Here is a 22,170-nt window from a genome sequence, read left to right as displayed (position 1 = left end):
ATGCAAAATTGTAGAAACAATTAAAAACAAATGAAAAATTAAAAAAATTGTGAGATTAAACTTTGACTGAAAAGATAACAAAGCAAAATCAAAAACTGTAGTCACACTCGGAAAAATTAAACACACACATCTAAACTGTGTCATGCCACTCAAGAAAGTGAGGATTGAGTGGGAATAGCAGAGGGAGCTAGTTGTCCCATTATAGATGGTACAATACTACTGGTGGGGAGTAGTCACATGATATGTACATGTTCAGAAATGGCACGAAACTGGTGGAGTATAAAGACTGATGTGCTGATTACTAAAATATTTTTTAACAATGCTTTGAAGGCAGTCAACGGTCGAGATAGCATTTTGTGTGAGAGGAGGTAAGTCTGTTTCGGAACAACATGATATTGAGATTATAAAACTTTTGGCACAGCTAAGAATTGCTCAAAATTTTTTTCTTTTCACACATGATAAAGTAACTGTCACTGTACATGACTTTTGGATTCTTAAATGCTTGAGAACAAGTTTACTGTACATTGTGAATTTTAATGAAATTTTTTTCACTGTATAATTCTGTAAAATAATTATATTTGATAGTCAAGATTACTCTTACAATTTTTAATCTCTTTATATTTTCAATATTTTACAAAAATTGGTTCTACAGATTTATGTATAAACATATAACAATTAAAACTACAGCCAACATACTTGGAAATTGGTTCTCTTTTTGGAGACCTTGAACGTGAACGTCTTTTTGGTGTGCGAGATCTACGTTTTGGTGTCCTTGACCGCCTAGGAGAGCGAGAAACTCTCCGTGACCTAGAAGATCTGATGGGAGTCCTTGACCTCCATGGTGATCTTGATCTTCGACGTGGCATTGGGGAACGTGATCTCCTTCTACGTGGTGATGGTGACAATCTACGGCGACGACTTATGGAACGAGAACGGGAACGTCTCCGTTTTACTGGGGATACTGGAGACCTTCTTTTTGAGCGGGATCGAGAACGAGATACTCTCCGTTTACTGGGTGACTTTGATCGCTTCCGAATACTAGGAGATCTAATAAACAATATATTTCAATAAAACTAACTTAATATTATTCAATATGCAAATAAACTAAACTAGAAATATTCAACTACTAATGTCTCAACTAATAACTATATGCTAAACAATGATGCTCTTAAAGTACCAAAAGGAAGCAACATTAACATAGTACAAAAATATTAAATTCACTATAATCAAGAAATTGATATATAATCTGTTAAAAATGGGTTTTAATTTTGCAACACAATATGAAGATGGTAAAAAATTACACCTTGACTTTCTTAAACGTCTGGCCTTCTCTGGTGATTTTTCCTTTTTCTTCTTTTCCTCAATTTCGTGATCACTAAAATAAAGATGTTAAAGAACAATAACATGAATTTTTAAGATGCAAAAAATTACATGTTATACTACAAGCCTGTAATATAGTTAATAAACATAATATTAATGACTTGATTGTTTGGTAGCAAAATTAAGTCAAGAATGTTATTAAAACAACCCTACTGAAGTTCTAAATACTTAATATGAAAGTCTTGAAAATTGTTGTCACTTGTTACTTGGAGAACGAATTTTATGTTAATGTATAATCTCCAAATAGTCATATACATTATACATGTATATATATCTATATAGGCACTGTTCTACTTTTATATGTTCAGAAATCACTTAACAAAGCAAAAAGTAAATTTTCTAGCTTCACACTACATTATAATGATTTCTTCTCTAAAAGGGTTTAACCTCCTTAACCCTATGTGCACAGGTGGGCATTAAAGTGTGCAATCCTTGACATTTTACAGAGACTGAAAGTGCCACTCAACATGGTATTATGTATTTGGTGTCAGAGTTATCAACTACTCATTTTACCCTACATTACTGATTTAGTGACAATTCATGGTAAAGAAGAGTAAATATCAAATAATAATATAGAGGAATATGGACAACTACTCTAGAGATGCATTTCAGAGGTCTTGAAAATGCAATATACAAACCTGAATTCAAATTTGATAACAAGGAACACACTTTTTAAAAATAAAATTTGGAGACAGCTTGAAAGGGTAGTGAAAGAAACTTTATTACAAATGTACAACACAGAAGTGAAACTATTGAAACTAAGCACATACATACTTTCTTTGAAAACAAACTCCATTCATTCAAAAATTAAATTAACTATTTAACATGAAAATAAGGACCAGTTATCTTTTCTTAACTTTGCTATTATTAGACTAGACACATAGTTCAAAACCAAAATTCACCAAAAAATCACTCACACAGGCTTCTACATCCCCTCTGGAATTCCACCCATGATTCCAAATAAAAAAATCAATATATTAAAAAACCTTACAACCACAGTTTAAAGACTTTGCTCAACTGACTACACAGATGAAGAAATCAACTTTATAAAGCAATCTCTCATTCACACCAATAAATTTCCACCAACTATTGTCAAAAATTTTCACACAACTACTAGAACAAAAACTCAAACAAAATTGACATTAATACAGCAAACACTACGCTGCAGTTTACCACTCATCCTTGATTTCAGTTCAAAAATAATACACACTTGGAGAAAACATGCATTTAAACATACAATTCCTGTTAACGTCAAACTCACTCAAAATTCCAACCTTAAACTAAAGTCAATATCTAAATAAAAATTTTGTGGAATCGGACAATACTGTCATTTATAAAATAACATGCAATATCTCTCTACAATTCAATGTCACAGTAACTGGAAGAAAACTAGAAACTAGATTAACCAAACATAATAACCCCCCCCCCCCATGTTTACTTTACCACAATTGCAACTCAAAAAACAACATTATATCTAAAAAATACTGCAATTTTAAAGAAAGAACCAAACGCTAACTGAAGAAAACAACCCTACTCTCAACCAACACCCTGGGGTACCAAGATACCTTTACTAAGTTGTTAAGCAATCTTCAATCAGGTGATGACTTCATTCCCTACTGTATATAAGTATTCAAATGTCTATGTAACCTACTTGTACTGATGATGACATAAGTTTGTTGAAACATTGTACATTTGTAATAAAGTTTTTTTCACCACCCATTCGAACCATCTCCAAACTTTAATATGCAAACCCGTATGATGAATAAACAGCATTTTTATCCTTCATATGAATATCAACTTGTACTCCTAATTACTAGAATCTGAATCAGACTGATGTTGGCAATTTACAGACAAATCTTCAGTACTTTTGTAAAACGTGATTCTTTGTGCACAACATAACTGTACATTCTACTCAAAGCTTATCATATTTCTTGTAGATACATGTAATAAATTTGGAATTATAGTCAATATTTTCTCTCCAATACAAGGTTGGTGAACATGGAACTCACATTACCATATTGAATTATGTAAGGAATGGTCTATTTATGAGCATACCTCGTGAAAAATTACTATTATTAATTTTCTTTATTTTATCTAATTTAACCTTACCTAACTTGAAAAGTTTCTTATTTTTACATTTTAGTTACTTTTATAACAGTAAATAAAGAATACACATGAAGATAAAAAATATAGTACTTAATTGGGTCGTTTTTTTCGTTATTGACAGTTGATGAAACTTAACCCTACTTTTTTTTTTATACTAATGGTATTATTGCCCTAAATAATTTTTAGTTAATTAAGTAATGCACCTAAAAACACAAAATAGTAACATGTAAAAAGTAGACACTGCCCTATAACTATCATAATTTTTCTGGCTTTCTATTTATGTAATAAGAGTTGTTCAAAATTCAGCTAAGCTTCCCAATGTGTTTCCCATGAGAATAAAGTTAGAAGTGGAAGCGAAACAGACAATTCTCTGTAAGGAAAACAATATAATGTAATAAGTCCTTTGACAGACTAAAACATTGGCTTTCTATTGGTTATACATAATATAGTATTAAAAATCAGACAAAACTATTAGCAATCTGTGAAATAGAGGATGTGACAGGTGGATCAGGCAATAGGGCTCCAATTTTCTATTTTATGGCTGTGTAACTAAATAAGATTGAAGGCTAGGAAAATTATGCTTTGCCTGAGTAATAAATATTTTATGATAAGTAATTTAAGTTAAATTCCATACTTCTTGGAGGGGTGGTAAATAAATTAGAGAAGAGGACCCAGAGACCAAATATCACAATTCTCATACTGTGGAAAACTAATATATATTTTTTTAAATATTGTCTTATAAAATTTAGAACTTGATACTTATATAATATTAAAATTTGAATTATTAGCTACATTTTGATGCCAGATTTATTTGTATACCATGATAGTGTGTGTTTGTTTGCAAAAGTTATTACCTCTCATCTTTAGTCTTTTGTTTTTCTTCATCTGGCTTATCAGTTTCCTTTGTCTGATCCTCAGCAGGCTTCTTATCATCTAAAGGTTCTTTTTCCTCAGGAACTTTATCTTTAGTTACAGGAAGTTCTGGACCTTCTTTACTTTCACTAGTAGTCTCTTTCGGTACTTTTTCTAAAACTTCATCTTTTTTATCAGATTTTTTCTTATCTTTATCTTTAATTTTCTCAGAATGACTATCTTCTTTGCTTTTAGATGATTTACTGGACTTGCTCTTGATAGGAGATCTTGAACGAGACCTTGAACCAGATTTGCTTCGAAGTGACTTCTTTTTACTTTCTCTAATAAATATAATATTTTAGTTACAAAGTGTAATATAGTTTGAAAAAGAAGCAATGTATACCAAATTATTCAAACACAGCAAATTTTAGCATTCTTCAAATCTGTAAATACAACTCTCTGCCCTCATTAACTCTAATTCTCACAAATGTGATTCTGATATGTAGGTAAGAGTAGAAAAAATAAATACATAAGAAAACTATTATTTATATTTCACTGGAAGGAACTTTCTTCAATGTTTTTCTGTCAGTATTATTAGCTAATAATACTGACTTGATATACTCAGTTGCAAATTTTTATTAAAATAATGGTTCTTGATAAGGAATGTAATATATCATGTTACAATACTTCAACAAGTATGGTTTATATTTAAGAGTACTCGCAACTTGTAATGTCAGACTTAGAGAACAGTTACACTGATACAATAAAACACTACTACTAAAAATATTTCAGGTGTTTTTATATCACAAAATACTTCAAAGTAAATTTATTTTATATTAAAATGTGAAAAAGATATACAAAAAGTACTTTTTGTTTAAGAACTAAGATACATATTCACATATTGTTGTAATTTTATGGATGACGTCCAAGATCCATTTTAATATTCCCAAATATAAAAATGTTTGTTCATTGTTAAGTACAAAACTACACAATGGGCTATTTGTGCTTTCTGCCCACAATGGGTATCAAAACCTAATTTTTAGCATTATACTCCATCAGATTTACAACAACAAAATTCTGTGGTATATTAAATGTATGTTACATACATGCTGACTGAAATTATCATCTTTAATATCACATTTCTTATAGTGACTTCTGTACCTAAAACTGGGAAATGGACTACCTTAAACATACAGAAAGATATACAGCATCATTATGAATGAAACAGAGCAGAAAATGTATTGTTTAATCCATTTGTGTGTTAGTCTCTCAGTTAACTTTTCACAAAGGGAAATATTGCAAACCATCATCTTTAAAGACTCACAATGATGGTAGAGACAGTGAAACTGCATGCAGTATTATTTGATTCAAAATGTACATAAAATTTAGTTTTATAAAATAAAAATTTATAGGAAAATTTTACAAGAAGTTAGGAAGACATAAAAATCAGTAATTAAGATGTAAAACAAAGGTAAGGATTTTTAACCATTTCTTAAAAACAAATCAAAATGAAATGTCTTTGAATTTTCAAACCAGCAACTTCATACAAATATTATATATGAATATAAGACATTTTATTTGTTTTTCTGTAATTTCAAACTATTTTATCCAGTAATACTGTTTCACAATGCAATGAAACATACAACATAAAAGGTGAGTCAAATCTATGCATTCAGATGCGACATAGTTAATGAGGACAAAGAAAATACAAATTTAGAGTTAAAAGGTATTTTCACATTTTTTACAAACTGTGGGCAAAATACCACATATATAATGGTAGTACTCCATCTTTATAAACTACTATTTGAAAATCTTTTGAAAAGAACATGTTTATAAATTCATGTAACAGTTAGTGAATAAAATACATAACAACAACATAATGCAAAATGTAAAAAACTGAACCAGCCTTGTCATATATCAAGAGAAAACAAGTCAAGAGGTTCAGAAACCTAATTAGACAACATCCAAATTCTCTGCCATAAAGAGCATTCAATAGAAAGGTAACGGATAGAAAGCAAAAGGGCAACCACGCAGACAGTGGATTGAAGGCGCCTTTAATGACCTTGGGAACAAGACAAAGCAGGAGGCGACTTATTGTTGTGGTTGTTTTGAATTTCGCGCAAAGCTACAAGAGGGCTATCTGTGCTAGCCGTCCCTAATTTAGCAGTGAAAGACTAGAGGGAAGGCATCTAGTCATCACCACCCACCACCAACTCTTGGGCTACTCTTTTACCAATGAACAGTTGGATTAACTGTCACATTATAATGCCCCCACAGCTGAAAGGGTGAGCATGTTTGGTGGGACAGGGATTCAAACCCACGACCCTCAGATTGCGAGGCTGGGCTTAGGCAAACAAGTGCGAAATATACCATTCCTTGTGTCTCCCTTCAATGGTGCAAGGCATCAGTGGAAGGTGAAATGAATGGTGATGATCAAATGAACAGTATGAATGAATATTTCTTAGATTAAATAATAAAGATAATAAAAAACTTTAATAATAATTCATAATAAATGCTGTTTACCTACTACGGCTTCTATCTCTACGACTACGTGGTGGGGTTGATTTTTTCCGAACTCTATCTCTGTAGTAAAAATACAGATAGATTTGATATTAATTTATTAATGAAACATTACAAATAGTAAATTTAAAATAAACTATGTTATTTCTGTTCGACTTAAACTAACAATTAATTTTAATCATATTCTATTCTTTTAACTATTTGACCTATCTGAGGTCATAATTCTAACATAATTTTTTATCAGAGCATAAATTTAGGAATTAGCTTTCACTGCATTTTTTACTCTGTGGTATCTAAAAACACATTAAGAATACTGAGATTATGTAACAGTTCATTACAATACATTTAGTTTTAATACATGATTCTAAACAACATTTTTAGGGTATTGTGATATGAATGCACATCCAGATTAATGCCAAAAATGTGTTTATATAACACAAATTGTGAATATAAAACCATTTCATAAATGACTAAGGACACATCTGTGATGAATCAGTTTTATTTAATTTTGACTACTTTATTGTAGATGTCTCAAGGCTCAATTGAATGTTTAAATTTATTTACAAAAGAACACTCAATGATGTTATACATTATGTATGTTGAAATACTGTTGTTATGTTAATGTTAACCCTTTTGCCACAGGTATCCCTTTAACTATCTCAATACAGGTTCAGTCAATTTGACTGACCACGTGACCTCTTTGTACTCGTTTAAATTCTTTATATATTTAATACTTCTAACTTTTAATATAGTGTGTATATCTTTACAAAATTTGGCAGTCTTTCAGTTAATATTATAAGTCTTTAACATACAGAAAATCACATTTTTTAGGGAAATATTTTTTCGTAAAATAAAATAAAAAATTTGTCCACAAATATATTGAGCATTTCTTTCAACAGTCTGTGGGCAAGTAATTTTCATTTAAAAATTAAAAATACTTTTCCTTATCTCAAAAATCTCAAATTTCCTTTGTGTAATCCCTAAAACCTCCTATGTACTTCAAACTTTTTTTTCAGTAAAACATTATAGTTTATCTCTTATTTTCTCTACCCTATCTCAAAATGGGAATGGTCAATTTGACTGACTTCATAACCACCACACACACGTACACACACAAAAAAAATCAATTGAAATAATCCTAAATTACCCCTTTTTTCTTTCTAGAATGACTTGAACTTGTAATATTAAACTACATTTGTTTATCCTAAGTAGCTCTATGTTCGTAACAGTATACATCTATTTATGATTAAATTTTATTGCTTTATTGCCCTTTCAACCATGTCTAACTACTGTCCGTACCATTATAAGTTGCAAATCACCCGGGAACATGCAGCTCACGTTACACTAATGAATTACATTACCCACGAGCTGCTCACATGTGTGCCTCGTGAAACATTGTTATTATAATATTATTATTATTTATTTTACCTAATCTAATCTTAACAAACCTAAAAGGATCCCTATTTTTACGTTTTAGTTACTTTTGTAATTATACATAAAGAATAAACATGAAAAACAAAAAATAAATTAAATAAGATAGTAATGCACTTAATAATTTTTATTTAAATAAATAATACACCAAAGAATATAGACTAATAACATTAAAAAAGTAGACGAATTCCCTTATCTCTAAAAAAATTTCTGGCTTTCTAACTATGTAACAAGAGAAATTACAAATTCATCCAAGCTAGTCATTAATGTTCCCATGGGAACAATGTTGGTACTCTGAGTGTAATTTACATCAAACTGTTCAGAACACAATGTTATACAATATGTCATTTTATAGTTGTAAACCTTGACTTTCTATTGGTTATAGATAACATACAATGAAATGTAAGAGAGAACTATCAACGAATTCTGAAAGAGAGGATGTGACAGGAGGGGTCTGATTTTCTATTCGATAGCTCTGTAACGAAACAAAGTTAAAAACTATAAAAATCATGGTTTGTTTGAGCAATAACAGTTTTATAGAGAGTAATTTATGTTTAATTTCAGATTTTTTTTAGGGGTAGTGGATAAAATAGGGAAGATGACATGCTAAGAAAAAATGTATCAAATGGGTTACACTATTAGAAATTCAGGATTTTTTTAAATATTGCATTGTATAATTAAGAACTTAAAACTTGTATACTATTAAAATATGGATCATTAGCTAAGATTTTATACTATACTAATTGGTATAACATAAACAAAAAGTAGTTTAATAAAATTTTGAATGTAAGACACTAAAACCTTGTGTTACACAGTAAAGGATACCTGTGGCAATAGGGTTAAACACTTTTCTGTGCAAGTCACTGTGTTAAAAAAAAATTTTACCTGCTCCGACTGCGGGTTCTTCTACGAATACGTGGGCTTGGAGACTTTTTCCTTTTATCCCTTGAAAAAAAGACAATAGTTATATTCTTTATTATGAAAAAAAATATTAGTTGCTTTTGACAGAAACTTTATTTTCCTAAAAACATTGAAGCAATACCAACTATAAGGCTTCTCTAGTCATAATAATTGCTTCTAAAGCTAGCTAAGAATGAGTGTCACTTGAAAATATGAAGAAAAAAAAATAAAGATCATTATCTGTAAATGTTTACTACTATAAACTTTGAAAATAATGTTTATAATTTATGTAAAATATGAAGGAACTACATACAGTGATAATTAATTTTTAGGTTTACTTAGGATTGATGAAACACAAAATAACCTTGATCTTGATCGAGAATGATGATCTTTAGACCTGACTGGGGACTTTCGACTACGTGAACGTGAACGATGATGTGATTCCCGCCTCGATTTAGATATTGATCTTCTTTCTTCTAGAATGATAAAAGCTTAATTTATATTTATTTCCTAATTTTTTATGGTGGGTACGAGGTCAGTCAAATTGACAAACCCCATATAGCGTTAGGGTAGAGAAATTAATAGAAATTATAAAGTTTTACTGAAAACAAACATTTGAAATGTATTTAGGAAGTTGTAGAGATTACACTAATGATATTTGAGATTTTGGGGATGAAAAATATTTTTTTAATCATAACATGGAAATCAGTTCTCACTCAGACTAGTTACATAACAGTTTGATGTATTCACAAACAAATCTTTAGTAAAAATACTTCATTGAAAAATCTGAATTTTTGTGTATAAAAGACTTGTTATGTTTACTAAAAGTTTACCAAATTTTGTGAAGATACACATACTGCATTAAAAGTTATAGTATAAATACTTAATGTGTGCAAATGTGTATATGAACTAGTGTATTATATACCGAGCCTGTCACAAAAGGGTTAATGTGGTGAATCTTTTTTTCTTGTTTCCTTTTGTTGTTATCATGTTGTGTACAGTGAAGGACAGCAAGTCCTGGTGTTCTGAAATATTTTTGAAGTACATAAAACAAAAGTAAAAATTCAGCATGGAATGTTACATTTTATTTATATATTTTCAAACTATGACTTTTCTCATTAAAAAGTGATCAAAAGCAGTATGAAATATTAGATTTTTATCTTACAGAATTAGCTGAAAAAGAAAAGAGTAAAAGCCGATCAAGGTCTCGCTCCAGGTCCCGTCACTCACGATCCAGATCACGGTCGAGAAGGCAATCGAAATGACTACAAATTATAACACAAAAACACAAATGTTTAGCTAAATAACTTAAATCTCATAAAGTTATTTTGTAAAACACAGTCACATTTCAATTATTATACATATGTATATAGATTATTATTATTATTTAGAAATAAGTTCTTAAACTTATTTTTCTTAAAACATAGAACAGTAAATAAAAAATTAAAGCAAACAATTATCTCTTCTAGTTGTGATCTTTGTACTTGTTTGCTGCTTGTTGTAAGTTGCTCAGCCTTATAAAATTTTGCATGCTTTTGCATGCACATTGTAGATTTTCCAGTTAGGTGATGTTATTAGAAAGATACTTTTCTTTCTTACTTGGCTATAGCAAACATATTGTACTTGTTATATATATTATATATATTGACACAGATTAAGCTGTTACTTAACTGTTACCATTTTGTTGCAACTGATGAAGTTGTTCCACATTAACTGTATAATGGTTACAATTTGTCTTTGTTCATTCACTTTTAACTTATATTCTGTGCAATTTGTACATCTTTATGTCTCCTATGCCAATTCTAATCTACAGACAATAGTATCTCAATATAACACCATGAGCGTTCCTTAACTTTGTTTAAATATTAAAACAGCTTTAAGAAATCTCAGTATGGCAGACAAACGCCTGTTACAAAATATAAACTATTAACATGGAGAGAAACCATATGTAATTCATTTTGTCAACACTTACAAGGCCATAATGTGAGCCTTAAATAATACCTTGCAGAATAACAAGGACATATTATTTTCTATGCGTCTGAGACAAGTCTAACTATTCAAGATCATCTTTAGTACCAACCACTTTACTGAAATATTTACTTTCTTCTACACTAAGACATGCCTTTTATTAGTCTGGTACATGACCTTTATTACACTATCAGTTGCATAGAGCAAAATGGAGGGTCCTCCCCACAAAAATCATGTTTGGGGCCCCCTTGACATTTTGACAAAAACTGAATGTACCAGATGTACATGTGCTGGATGTACTCTGAGCTCGGGCCTTCCACACCACAGGGTTTGTGGGGGAATTTACTATGCCACTGTACACTTTGCTGTGTTCTACTTTACAGGGAAATGTCTTGTTATATTGAGATATTTTTCTTTATACAAGTTGTACATAATCTATACTGAACATTTGGCAAAATTTAAATTCAATGCAAATTTGGCAAACAATATAACCTTTTCATTAGTTCGTAAAAGGCAAATTCTAACTTACATTTATAATAATAAAATATTTATGAGATATTTTTATCTACTGAAAAATTAGGTTTAGATTAAAAAAAATAAAATCCCGAAAAATTAGAGCAATTACTTCAGTTAACAGCCTACACATAAATATACTGTATCTTTTTTCACATGTAAATAAACCAAAACTATACTATATGTTGGTTTAATGAAATAGTGCCTATTAATAAAAGTTTAGTATATGTACACAACATTCATCTTACCTGGTTCAATTGCAGCTGTTATAAGTGATTGTGCTTCTCTTACTCTTTTCATTGCCTCCTCAATTTCCCTTTGTGCAGCTTCTGAACTCTTAGCTTGAGGTTTCACAATTGCATTGTTTGAATGATTGATTCTAAAAAACGGAAATATTGATCATGTTATTAATAGTGTTTGTATAATTGTTTTTATAAATTATCTAACAAGAAATATAGTCTAAACAACCCTGTATTATAAAAACAAGAACTTCCCTAATGCCTACAAATGCACTGATACTGACTGAAAACTCTACAGAAAATGCAAAAATTCAATGTCTTATGTGAGTCTTCACATGTATCAAGAACTCCATTAATAATAAATGGTTTCAGAAACTAAAAGGTTATGTAACTCAACATTCAGTATAAATCATGGAATTATATTTTCTGTGTGTATGTAATAAAATTATATTACTGAAGATGGTCTTGCTTTATTGAAGAGTAAATGATGAATTTAACCAAGAAAAACAATTCCTAGTATATAAAGTTAACCTTTTCCTTACCTGAAAATGTATTCCAGATAAATACTCACCTCTCTGCACCACCAAGATCTATTATTTTGCATGCACTGCTGTGTAATTTTCTGTACACCTTGAACAACGCTCACACCCTTACACATGTCAATGTGAATTGTGCAGCTTATGATGTAATCCCCATTAAACCACATCCTTCTACCAATAGGAGGACAAAACGTCCTTCATGTTCAGTAATCCCCCATGAATGCTAGCATATGAACAAAGACTTATTTTGAGAAGGCAAACTAAATGCACTGTAAGAGGGGAGGAATAGTAAGGGGGTGGTACAGAGAGGTGAGAATCTATCCGAAATACATTTTAAAGTAAGGAAAATGTTACCTTCCAAAAAGCTATTCATCTCTCTGTACTACCAAGAGCTAGAATCACACAATGAAGATGGTGGACGGGCCAATGCAGAGAAATTACAAAGATGAGCTCCTTTCAGAAAACAACATCAGAAAGGGAGAGCTCATGAAATGTTACATCCAAGAGGCAGGGGGTAACACTTGGTGGGAGACTGCATTTATCTCAAGCAGGGAATACTCTTCACCCAACAGAGGTGGTAGAGCAAAGATATTGTCAGAATAATCTTTTGCTGGGTGCTTATGTTTCATTAAAGTGGCAGAATGGCAGATTGCTCAACCGTTCATTACTGCATAGGACGACAGCTGAGATGATTGTGTAGTGTGGCTAGGCAGCAAGTAAGCCCATTCCATATTAGAAAAATAATTACATAAGATACTCACCACAAAAATCAGGTGTACGGAGTAGCACCCAAGTCCTGTGTCCTGAGGTGAACCCAAGACCAATCCCGTTGAATCTGACCACTAGGAATGGCTTAGTTCATAATGTGGTGGGGTGTCCTGTACTATATTACCAGGTAACATCTCAGCTCTGCAGACTAAATGTTATAAAGAGATCAGACATCCAGAACTGAAGCTTTCCAGAACATAGACAGTGAAAAGCCATGGTCATAGGATTGGTTGGTGTCAAACATAAAACCAACATAAAGTGCATGTGCTATGCTCACAAAGGATATGAAAAAGAAAACAAGGCACATACCTTATTCATATTTTTGTTTTAACACTTCACAAGAGTTATCCAATACTTTCATGGCAGCTGAAGACAGTGAAAGTAAATGATATTGTCATCATTGTGCACCACGTGATTGTTTCCATTCAGATCTTGTATTCTGAATTCTCGACCTCTTGTTTCTATTACTTCAGCTGTGCCTGCCCCATCTTTGCTTCTCGTTCCCTCCTCTCAGTGTAGATCAGGTAGTCCTACTTTTGTCCTTTACTGCTTGGATTCCAGCATAATCAATTTAATCTGTGAAACTGATGTTTTGGTGGTCCATTATAGTAAAATACATACTTTTCTTTATCAGCCATAAAGAAAATGAGCCAGGTATGGTAATGGTGCATAGGTCTAATTACCACCTTGAACAGTACTGGACAAAATCTGTATGTTGGAATAAACAATGGGACACATGTCCAAAAGTACAAATTTGATTAAAAGATAATCAAATAGGAGATAATTCAAGGAAAGTTTTAATTGAAACATTTAGTATTGTTCTTTCATATAACCAAGAAAATTAAGGAAAAACTACACAACAAATAGTAATGAAAGGTTAACTCTTTCAGCACGGGCTCGGTTCCTGAGACCAACCTCGTAACCATTTTGGGCTTGTTATAGCTTTCATCCTATACCTTTTAAATTAGTAAGTGTCTGTTAATGAAATTTGGCAGATTATCAATAAACATTACAATGCTTTCATATGCAAAATATAATTTTTTTTATTAAGTCTTAAGGTTTGTCAAGCAATGTTTTTCTTATGCCTTTTTTTTTCTTTTCACATGTTACCCATCCAACATACAAAGTAATTTTCATTTTAAGATTAAAAATACTTTTATGCATCAGAATACGTTCAAATTTTGCATGCAAAATCTTTATTATGTCCAGATAGTTATCAAACATTTCTTAAGAAAAACTTTATATTTTATATGTTATTTTCAGTAACGAATCTCTGTACAGGTACAATAGATTTGACTGATCTTGTAACCATCATAAAAAATTAGGAAATAAATATAAATTATGCCTCTTTCATTCTAGAATGACAATAAATTATAACACAAAAACATAAATGTTTAGACTAAATAGCTTAAATCTCATAACATTATACATTCATTTATTATTTTTATTATACCAACCTTTCAGCAATGCCTGGCTAACAATACAGAAATTACAATGACACGGCACGTGCTCTCATGTTACCATATCAAATATTATAAAACTGACCTTTAGTCTTTACAAAGTAACCTGTCTTGGGCGTGTTTTAGTAAACTAGTATTTCAATTATTACACATTATATATGTATATAGGTTATTGCTATTTAGAAATAAGTTCTTAAACTTATTTTTCTTAAAACATAGAATAGTAAATAAAGAAGTAAAGCAAACAATTATCTATTCTATTTACGACCTTTGTACCCCATTGCTGCTAAGCCTTTTAAAATTTCACACATGGAGGATATGAAACGAAATAACTTTTTTAAGGTTTCATATATACAGTTGAATAACCAAAAAATCATAAATTACTCATCAATACCATAGAATTCCCCTATAATTTATCAAGTAACTAAGATGTATTTGGATCTAAATAAATATAATATTTTGAGCAGACTAAAGACACGACCTACCTCCTTGAAATTTTGGTTCGAAAGAAAGACATGGCATCCTAATATATTAAAATGATTGTGAAAGCCATTAGGGAGACATTCTGAAATTTTGAATGGCTATTCACATGTCATATATTGAAGTAAGTGTATATAAGGTACCGTTTACAAAAAATGGAATGAGGTGAATGGGGCCAATGTGTTTGATTCATTGCATAAGTAATATATCAGCAAAGAGAAAAGACAGAAGGTTCTTATTTTATATTCTAGCTTGTCAATATTGGTAATTTGAGGTCCAAATTCATATAAAACTGTAGTTTTAGTATTTTGACATCACAAACATCTAATTTGAACCAGTGCTGCATTCTACATACCATGTAACACATAGAAATCAATGTGTAACTGTGTTTTTAAAATTTACTTTTAAATTAAGAAATTAAATAATGTATAATACTAAAATTTGAATTATAATCTACAGTTTGATACTAAACTTATTGACACAAATTCATGAAATACCAGTTCAATAAAATTTTGATTAAGAGTCAACAAATGCAATGACATGGCCTTTGACCTGTGACCTCCCTGGAGAGGACTAAAACAATAACCACAAAAATGCAGGTAAATCTAAAACAAAAACATGTTTGATGATTACCAGTGCCAAGTAAATAAATGAGTCTGTGTTAAGGTGCTAATACTCCTGGTGATTAATACACAAGGAGAATATGCTGCCCTCCTATTAACCCTATCACCACTGGTATCCCTTACTGTGCATGAAACAAGGTTTTAGCATCTTACATTCAAAATATTATTAAACTACTTTTTGTTTATGTTATACCAATTAGAATAGCATAAAATCTTAGCTAATAATTCATATTTTAATAGTATACAAGTTTAAGTTCTTAATTTTACCAGGCAATATTTAAAAAAATCCTGAATTTCTACTAGTATGACCCACATGACACATTTTCTCTTAGCATGTCATCTTCCCTATTTTATCCACCACCCCTAAAAACAAATCTGAAATTAAACATAAATTACTCTCTATAAAACTGTTATTGCTCAAACAAACAATGATTTTTATATTCTTTAAATTTGTTTGGTTACAGAGCTTTCAAATAGAAAATCAGACCCCTCCTGTCACATCCAACCTTTCAGAATTTGTTGATAGTTCTCTCTTACATTTCATTATATATTATCTATAACCAATAGAAAGTCAAGGTTTATAACTATAAAATGAGATATTGTATAACATTGTGTTCTGAACAGTTAGATGTCAATTTCACTCAGAGTACCAACATCGTTCCCATCAGAAAGTTAACGACTAGCTTGGATGAATTTGTAACAGCTCTTGTCGCATAGTTTGAAAGCCAGAAAAATTTTGAGAGGTAAGGGAATTTGTCTACTTTTTGAATGTCATTAGTCTATATTATTTGGTGCATTATTTAATGAAATTAAAATTATTAAATGCATTAATATCTATAGTATAAAAAATTAGGGTTAACTCTCTTTGAAAACCAACAGCAGGAAAAAAGAAGATTGATTATGTATTTTATTTCTTGTTTTTCATGTTTATTCTTAATGTATAATTGTTAAGATTGGATTAGGTAAAATAAATAATATTACAATAAAAATGTTTCATGAGGCACACATGCAAGCAGCACGTGGGTAATGTAATTTGTTAGCGTAATATAGGCTGCACATTCCTAGAGTGATTTACAACTTATAAAGGCACGGATAGTATTTAGACACGGTTCAAATGGCAATAAAGCAATAAAATTTAATTATAAATAGATGTATACTGTTACAAACATAGAGCTACTTAGGATAAACAAATGTAGTTTCATGTTACAAGTTGAAGTCATTCTAGAAAGAAAATAAAGGGTAATTTAGGTTTATTTCAATTTCTATTTTGGTGGTTACGAAGTCAGTCAAATTGACCGATCCCGTTTTGAGATATGGTAGAGAAAATAAGAGATAAACTATAAAGTTTTACTGAAAAAAAAATACGTTTGAAATGCATTTAGAAGGTTCTAGGAATTATACAGAGGAAATTTGAGATTTTTGAGATGAGGAAAGGTTTTTTTAATTTCAACATGAAAATTACTTTGCAAATGGACTATTCAAAACAAATACTCAATATATTCATGGACAAATCTACATTTTATTTTATTAAAAATACTTCCCTAAAAAAGCCATAATATTAACTGCCAAATTTTGTAATGATATACACATTATATTGAACGTTAGAAGTATTAAATCTATGAAGACTTTAAACGAGTACAAAGAGGTCATGTGGTCAGTCAAATTGACTGAGACTGTGTTGAGAGAGTTAATGGAGGGTTATAGTTTAATAATGATTAAATCAGAGGCTGGTGTAATACACATTGACATGTGTAGGGATGGGAGCTTTGTTCAAGGCTTGTGCAGGAAATTACACAGCAGTGTGCACAAGGTAATACCTCTTATTGGTGCAGAGAAGTAAATAGCATTTCTGAAACAAATTTTTTGTATCTGATTATATATATATGTAAAATAAATACATCTATACATATCTAGAGAGAGGAATTAAGCAATTTTCTTGACAAGTTGCACTGACTTTGAGCTTCTCAGTTTTTTTGTTTTATAGCTTACTTTCCTTGACTGCCATATTTTAACTCAGTCTTACAGAGAAGACAGCAGGCCTTTCTCGCATCACACAACTTTGAAATAAATTTCCCAACAATATTCCCATTTATTTATATGTCTAGCCACTTCCAGTTCTACCTGTTTTTCATACTTTATCAATTTCTTTTATATTCGACTGTCAGTCAAATAGCCTCAGCATTTTCAAGTCCCAAAATGCTAATGGTGGGAGCAAAGAGAAAGCATACACAAAGCAGTATAGTAAAAGGCGGAATAATGTTTCAGTAGCCAATCAACCATCAAGTAACACAAAGCAGTGGCTGTAGCAAACCAAAGCATCACAAGCCTGAATGAGTTTCCCATTACATAATGCAAAAAAGTGACCTACAGAATCGGAAAAAGTAGAAATCTCCAGAAATGCAGAATTTTCTCATGACTATACCAAGCAAAAGTTATAAATCCTTTAATAAACAGATTCATTTTGTGTTTTAAAAACTTATCTAACATCCAACATTTCTGTTATTAAATATCCATCTTAGTCATTATATGCAAAACTTCACCTATTTGTACAATACTACTCACTTCAATGGTCTGCCACCAAAAATTACTCCATTATACTGGAGAGCATTAGCCACAGAAGCCTGTTCAGTGAATTCCACAAAAGCAAATCGAGTGGGTTGTGTTTCATCTCCTGCCATGCGTACATACTTCACCTCTCCTATCTGGTTGAAAAACTTCAACAGTTGCTCAGCTGTCAACTAAATAAAAGAAGTTACAACTTCAATAAAATTTAGATTTATACTAAAAATATTTACCTAAGATAATATATTCTAAAGGTATTATTGGTAGCTCACACTTTAAAATATCCACACAGCAAAGGCCAGTATAAAAAAAGTTTTCAATAATATAACTCACGGTAATTTTAATAGATGAATAGTGTATTTCAAAAATAAATATTCTTTATGATGTATTTGGATTATTACCAGCCTTAAAAGTTTTTATTACTGTAACATTAATACCCACTTATAAACCCAAACAAGATTTAATTTATCCCTTACAGTAGAATCTAAGTTGCCACAGTAAACAGTGCGACGGATCTCTTCAATTTTTGTTGGGTCCATGTTTGCTGGCAGAGGAGGATATTGTGGAAGACCCAATGCTGTGAGACGTGGATCAACAGTGGTTATTACCTGGGTACCACCCACTCCTGTAACCTGATAATAAACAAAAGATATATTTATTTTTCTGAGAATAACAACAATAATAAAAACACAATAATATTTTTTTTCTCTACTATCTAACTTCATAAGTAAAATTAATCATGAGAAAGTTTTTATATAAAATTATACTGCTTATATAAATATTTTATTGTATAAAAGATTAAAATCATAACAATTAAGCTACTTTTTTGTTGCTTAACTTCTTATAAGTTTCATGGTTCCATGATTAATTAGTATTGCATGTAATATTAACAACAAAATTAATAACTGCAATAGTTTTGTATATATATATAAATATAACTGACAGAGCAGGAGATATAATAAAGGGGCTAGCAGAGATGTAGTTTTTGTGGTACATGTAGGGATTAATGTTGTAGGTAAAGGTAGGTCAGAAGCACTAATTAATAAGTACAAGGGGTTGATAAAGGCGTTTAAAGAAAAAGGCCATAACTTAATTTTGTCAGGTATACTGCCCAGAATTAGCTGTGGGGAAGAAGTTATAAGTAGGTCACTAGGGCTAAATGCCAGGCTTAGGTTAGTATGTAAGGATGAGCAGATTGGCTGGTTGGACTTGTGGGATCAGTTCAGTGGAAGAAGGGAGCTTTTTGGAATGGATGGCTTACATTTAAATAAGATATGGGCTGGCTTGTTTGGTATGGCTATTAACTCAGCTATAAGGGAAGTTTTAAGCTAGGACTAGACAGTGGTGAGGGCCAGGAAAAAATAAATGCAAAAATTTAGTATAGGAATTGAGTATAGAAATAGTTATAAAGGTAAGCTTAATTATTACTATTGTAATGCTAGAAGTATAAGAAATAAAACAGATGACTTCAGAGCACAGATAGGAATGGAGGATTAGGATATAATGGGAAGAACTCAAACATGGTTAAATGTAGATGATTTTGAAGACAGAAATTTCTTTGAAATACAGGGTTACAGGCTATTTAATAGTGCTAGAGTATTAAAGGGGGGAGGAGTGGCTTTATATGTAGAATGCGAGTTACATCCTGTTGAAGTTGAGGATATCGAAGATAATAACAAGGAGATTGAATCAATTTGGGTGTCTATTAGTAAATATAAAGGGAAAAGGCTTTTAGTGGGAATTTGTTACAGACCACCAAGTGATACTGATGAAATTAATGAGAAATTTTACAACAAGTTTATGATTTCAGCTGTTAACTCTCAATACGGGCTAGGTCAATTTATAGAAAGGAATAAAGATATTTTGGTTACAAATTTTAAAAAGCAAATTTTGAAGGGATGCAACAAGAATAGGGAAGCTGAGTTACTTGGAGACACTGATCAGATGTTTAAATTTTTAAATATTCAAGGTAAACGTATTCCTTATAGAAAGAAAAGGGTAGCTGCAAGTACAAAACCAGGTTGGCTCACATAGAGTATGAGAGATAAAATTAAGAAAAGAATAATAAATTTAATAAATATAAATTGACTGGTATGACAGGGGATTTAGAAGATTAAGAAAGTTGGTGAAACAGGAAATTAGGACATCAAAAAGGATGTACGAGAAAAGGTTGGCTGAAAATGTAAAAATTAGCAGTAAGGATTTCTTTAAATACATTAAGGGTAAACAAAATGTTAGAATGGGGTTGGGATCCTTGAGGGATGATAAAGGAAGGGTCATATCTGATGATTATGAGATGGCTGGATTATTAAATTTTGATTTTTCTCGATTTAAGAAGTATTCCACATCTTGAACAGTTGATAGATGGAAACAAGATGACTGCATTAATTCTGAGCTGGTTAAGAAAAAAATTGGGAAGTTTACAGAATGATAAGACTCCTGGACCAGATAATATTTCCCCAATGGTTTTGAAGGAGGTTAAAGACTGGATATGTGAGCCACTTCTTACTATTTTTTGACAGTCCTTGAATAGTGGGCAGGTACCAGAGGATTGGAAGTTAGCTAATGTAACTCCTTTTTTTAAGGGAGGTGAAAAAACTGTCCCAGTAATTATAGATCCATTAGTCTTACATCAGTTGTGGGAAAAGTTTTGGAAAGTCTGATAAAAGATGCTTTGCAAAGTCATTTAATAAAGTTTAGAATCTTATTGGATAGTCAACATGGTTTCACTAATCTTACAAATCTTTTGACATTCTTTGAAAAGGTTACTGCTTTTTCAGAAAGCTTTTGACAAGGTTCCACATAAAAAGCTTGTAAAAACAATTATATCTATAGGTGTGGGGGATAAGTTAGCAAATTGAATAGTAGAGTGACTGGATGGAAGAAAGCAGAGGGTTGTTACAAATGGAATTCAGTCAAACTGGATTAACTCTCTCCACATGGACTCGGTCAATTTGACTGACCACGTGACCTTTATGTATTTGTATAAAGTCTTTATAGATTTGATACATCTAACTTTTGATATTGTGTGTATATCTTCATGAAATTTGTCAGTCTTCAGTAAACATTATAAGCCTTTCACATACAGAAAAATAATATTTTTAATGAAGTACTTTTAAAAAACTAAAAGAAGATTTGTTCTTGAATATATCGAGTATATGTTTTGAATAGTTTGTGTGCAAAGTGATTTTCATGTTAAGAATCAAAATATATTTCTTCATCTCAGAAATCTCAAATTTCACTTGTGTAATCTCTAAAAACCTCCTAAATACATTTCAAATGATTTTTTCAGTAAAACTATATTTTATCTGTTATTTTGTCTACCCTATCTCTGTATGGGATCAGTCAAGTTGGCCGACCTCATAACCACCAAAAGAAAAGGAAAATCGAAATTACCCTTTTTTTAATTTATAGAATGACTTCAAATTGTAACATGAAACAACATTCATTTATCCTAAGTAGCTTTAAGCTCGCAACAATATATACATCTATTTATAATTAAATTTTATTGTTTTATTGCCATTTTGATTGCTCTTTGAACTACTATTCATACCATTATACATTGTAAATCACTTGAGGAATGTTCAGCTCATGTTACACTATCAAATTACATTACCCACAAGTTACTCCAAGGTGCTCGTATGCATAACTCATGAAATATTTTTATTATACTATTTATTTTACTTAATCTAACCTTAACTAACCCAAAGAGATCCCTATTTTTACAATTTAGTGACTTTTATAATAATAAATGAAGAATAAACATGAAAAACAAGAAATAAAGTACTTACCCGTGTTATTTTTTTTTGCTGTAGACTGTCGATGACAC

The 22,170-nt window shown here is 30.9% G+C and overlaps 1 protein-coding gene across 1 annotated transcript in view; it reads right to left on the bottom strand.

Annotated features, from left to right (window-relative positions):
- LOC106464721 (serine/arginine-rich splicing factor 11-like) overlaps window positions 1–22,170 on the bottom strand; it is a 41,783-nt gene that overhangs the window by 5,755 nt on the left and 13,858 nt on the right. Inside the window, exons 5-13 of the mRNA XM_013924873.2 lie at window positions 18,818–18,973; window positions 18,342–18,517; window positions 11,919–12,049; window positions 9,554–9,662; window positions 9,175–9,234; window positions 6,862–6,921; window positions 4,341–4,679; window positions 1,304–1,375; window positions 697–1,047 (exon numbers count right to left, since the gene is read on the bottom strand). Of these exons, the coding sequence (XP_013780327.1) occupies window positions 697–1,047; window positions 1,304–1,375; window positions 4,341–4,679; window positions 6,862–6,921; window positions 9,175–9,234; window positions 9,554–9,662; window positions 11,919–12,049; window positions 18,342–18,517; window positions 18,818–18,973 (1,454 nt within the window). The remainder of the gene's footprint in view (window positions 1–696; window positions 1,048–1,303; window positions 1,376–4,340; window positions 4,680–6,861; window positions 6,922–9,174; window positions 9,235–9,553; window positions 9,663–11,918; window positions 12,050–18,341; window positions 18,518–18,817; window positions 18,974–22,170) is intronic.

Source organism: Limulus polyphemus, unplaced genomic scaffold (genome assembly GCF_000517525.1).
Source record: "Limulus polyphemus unplaced genomic scaffold, Limulus_polyphemus-2.1.2 Scaffold1726, whole genome shotgun sequence".
Classification (NCBI taxonomy): Eukaryota; Metazoa; Arthropoda; class Merostomata; order Xiphosura; family Limulidae; genus Limulus; species Limulus polyphemus.
Note: the sequence above shows the minus strand (reverse complement) of the source record. Positions and strands in the feature narration are given on the sequence as shown.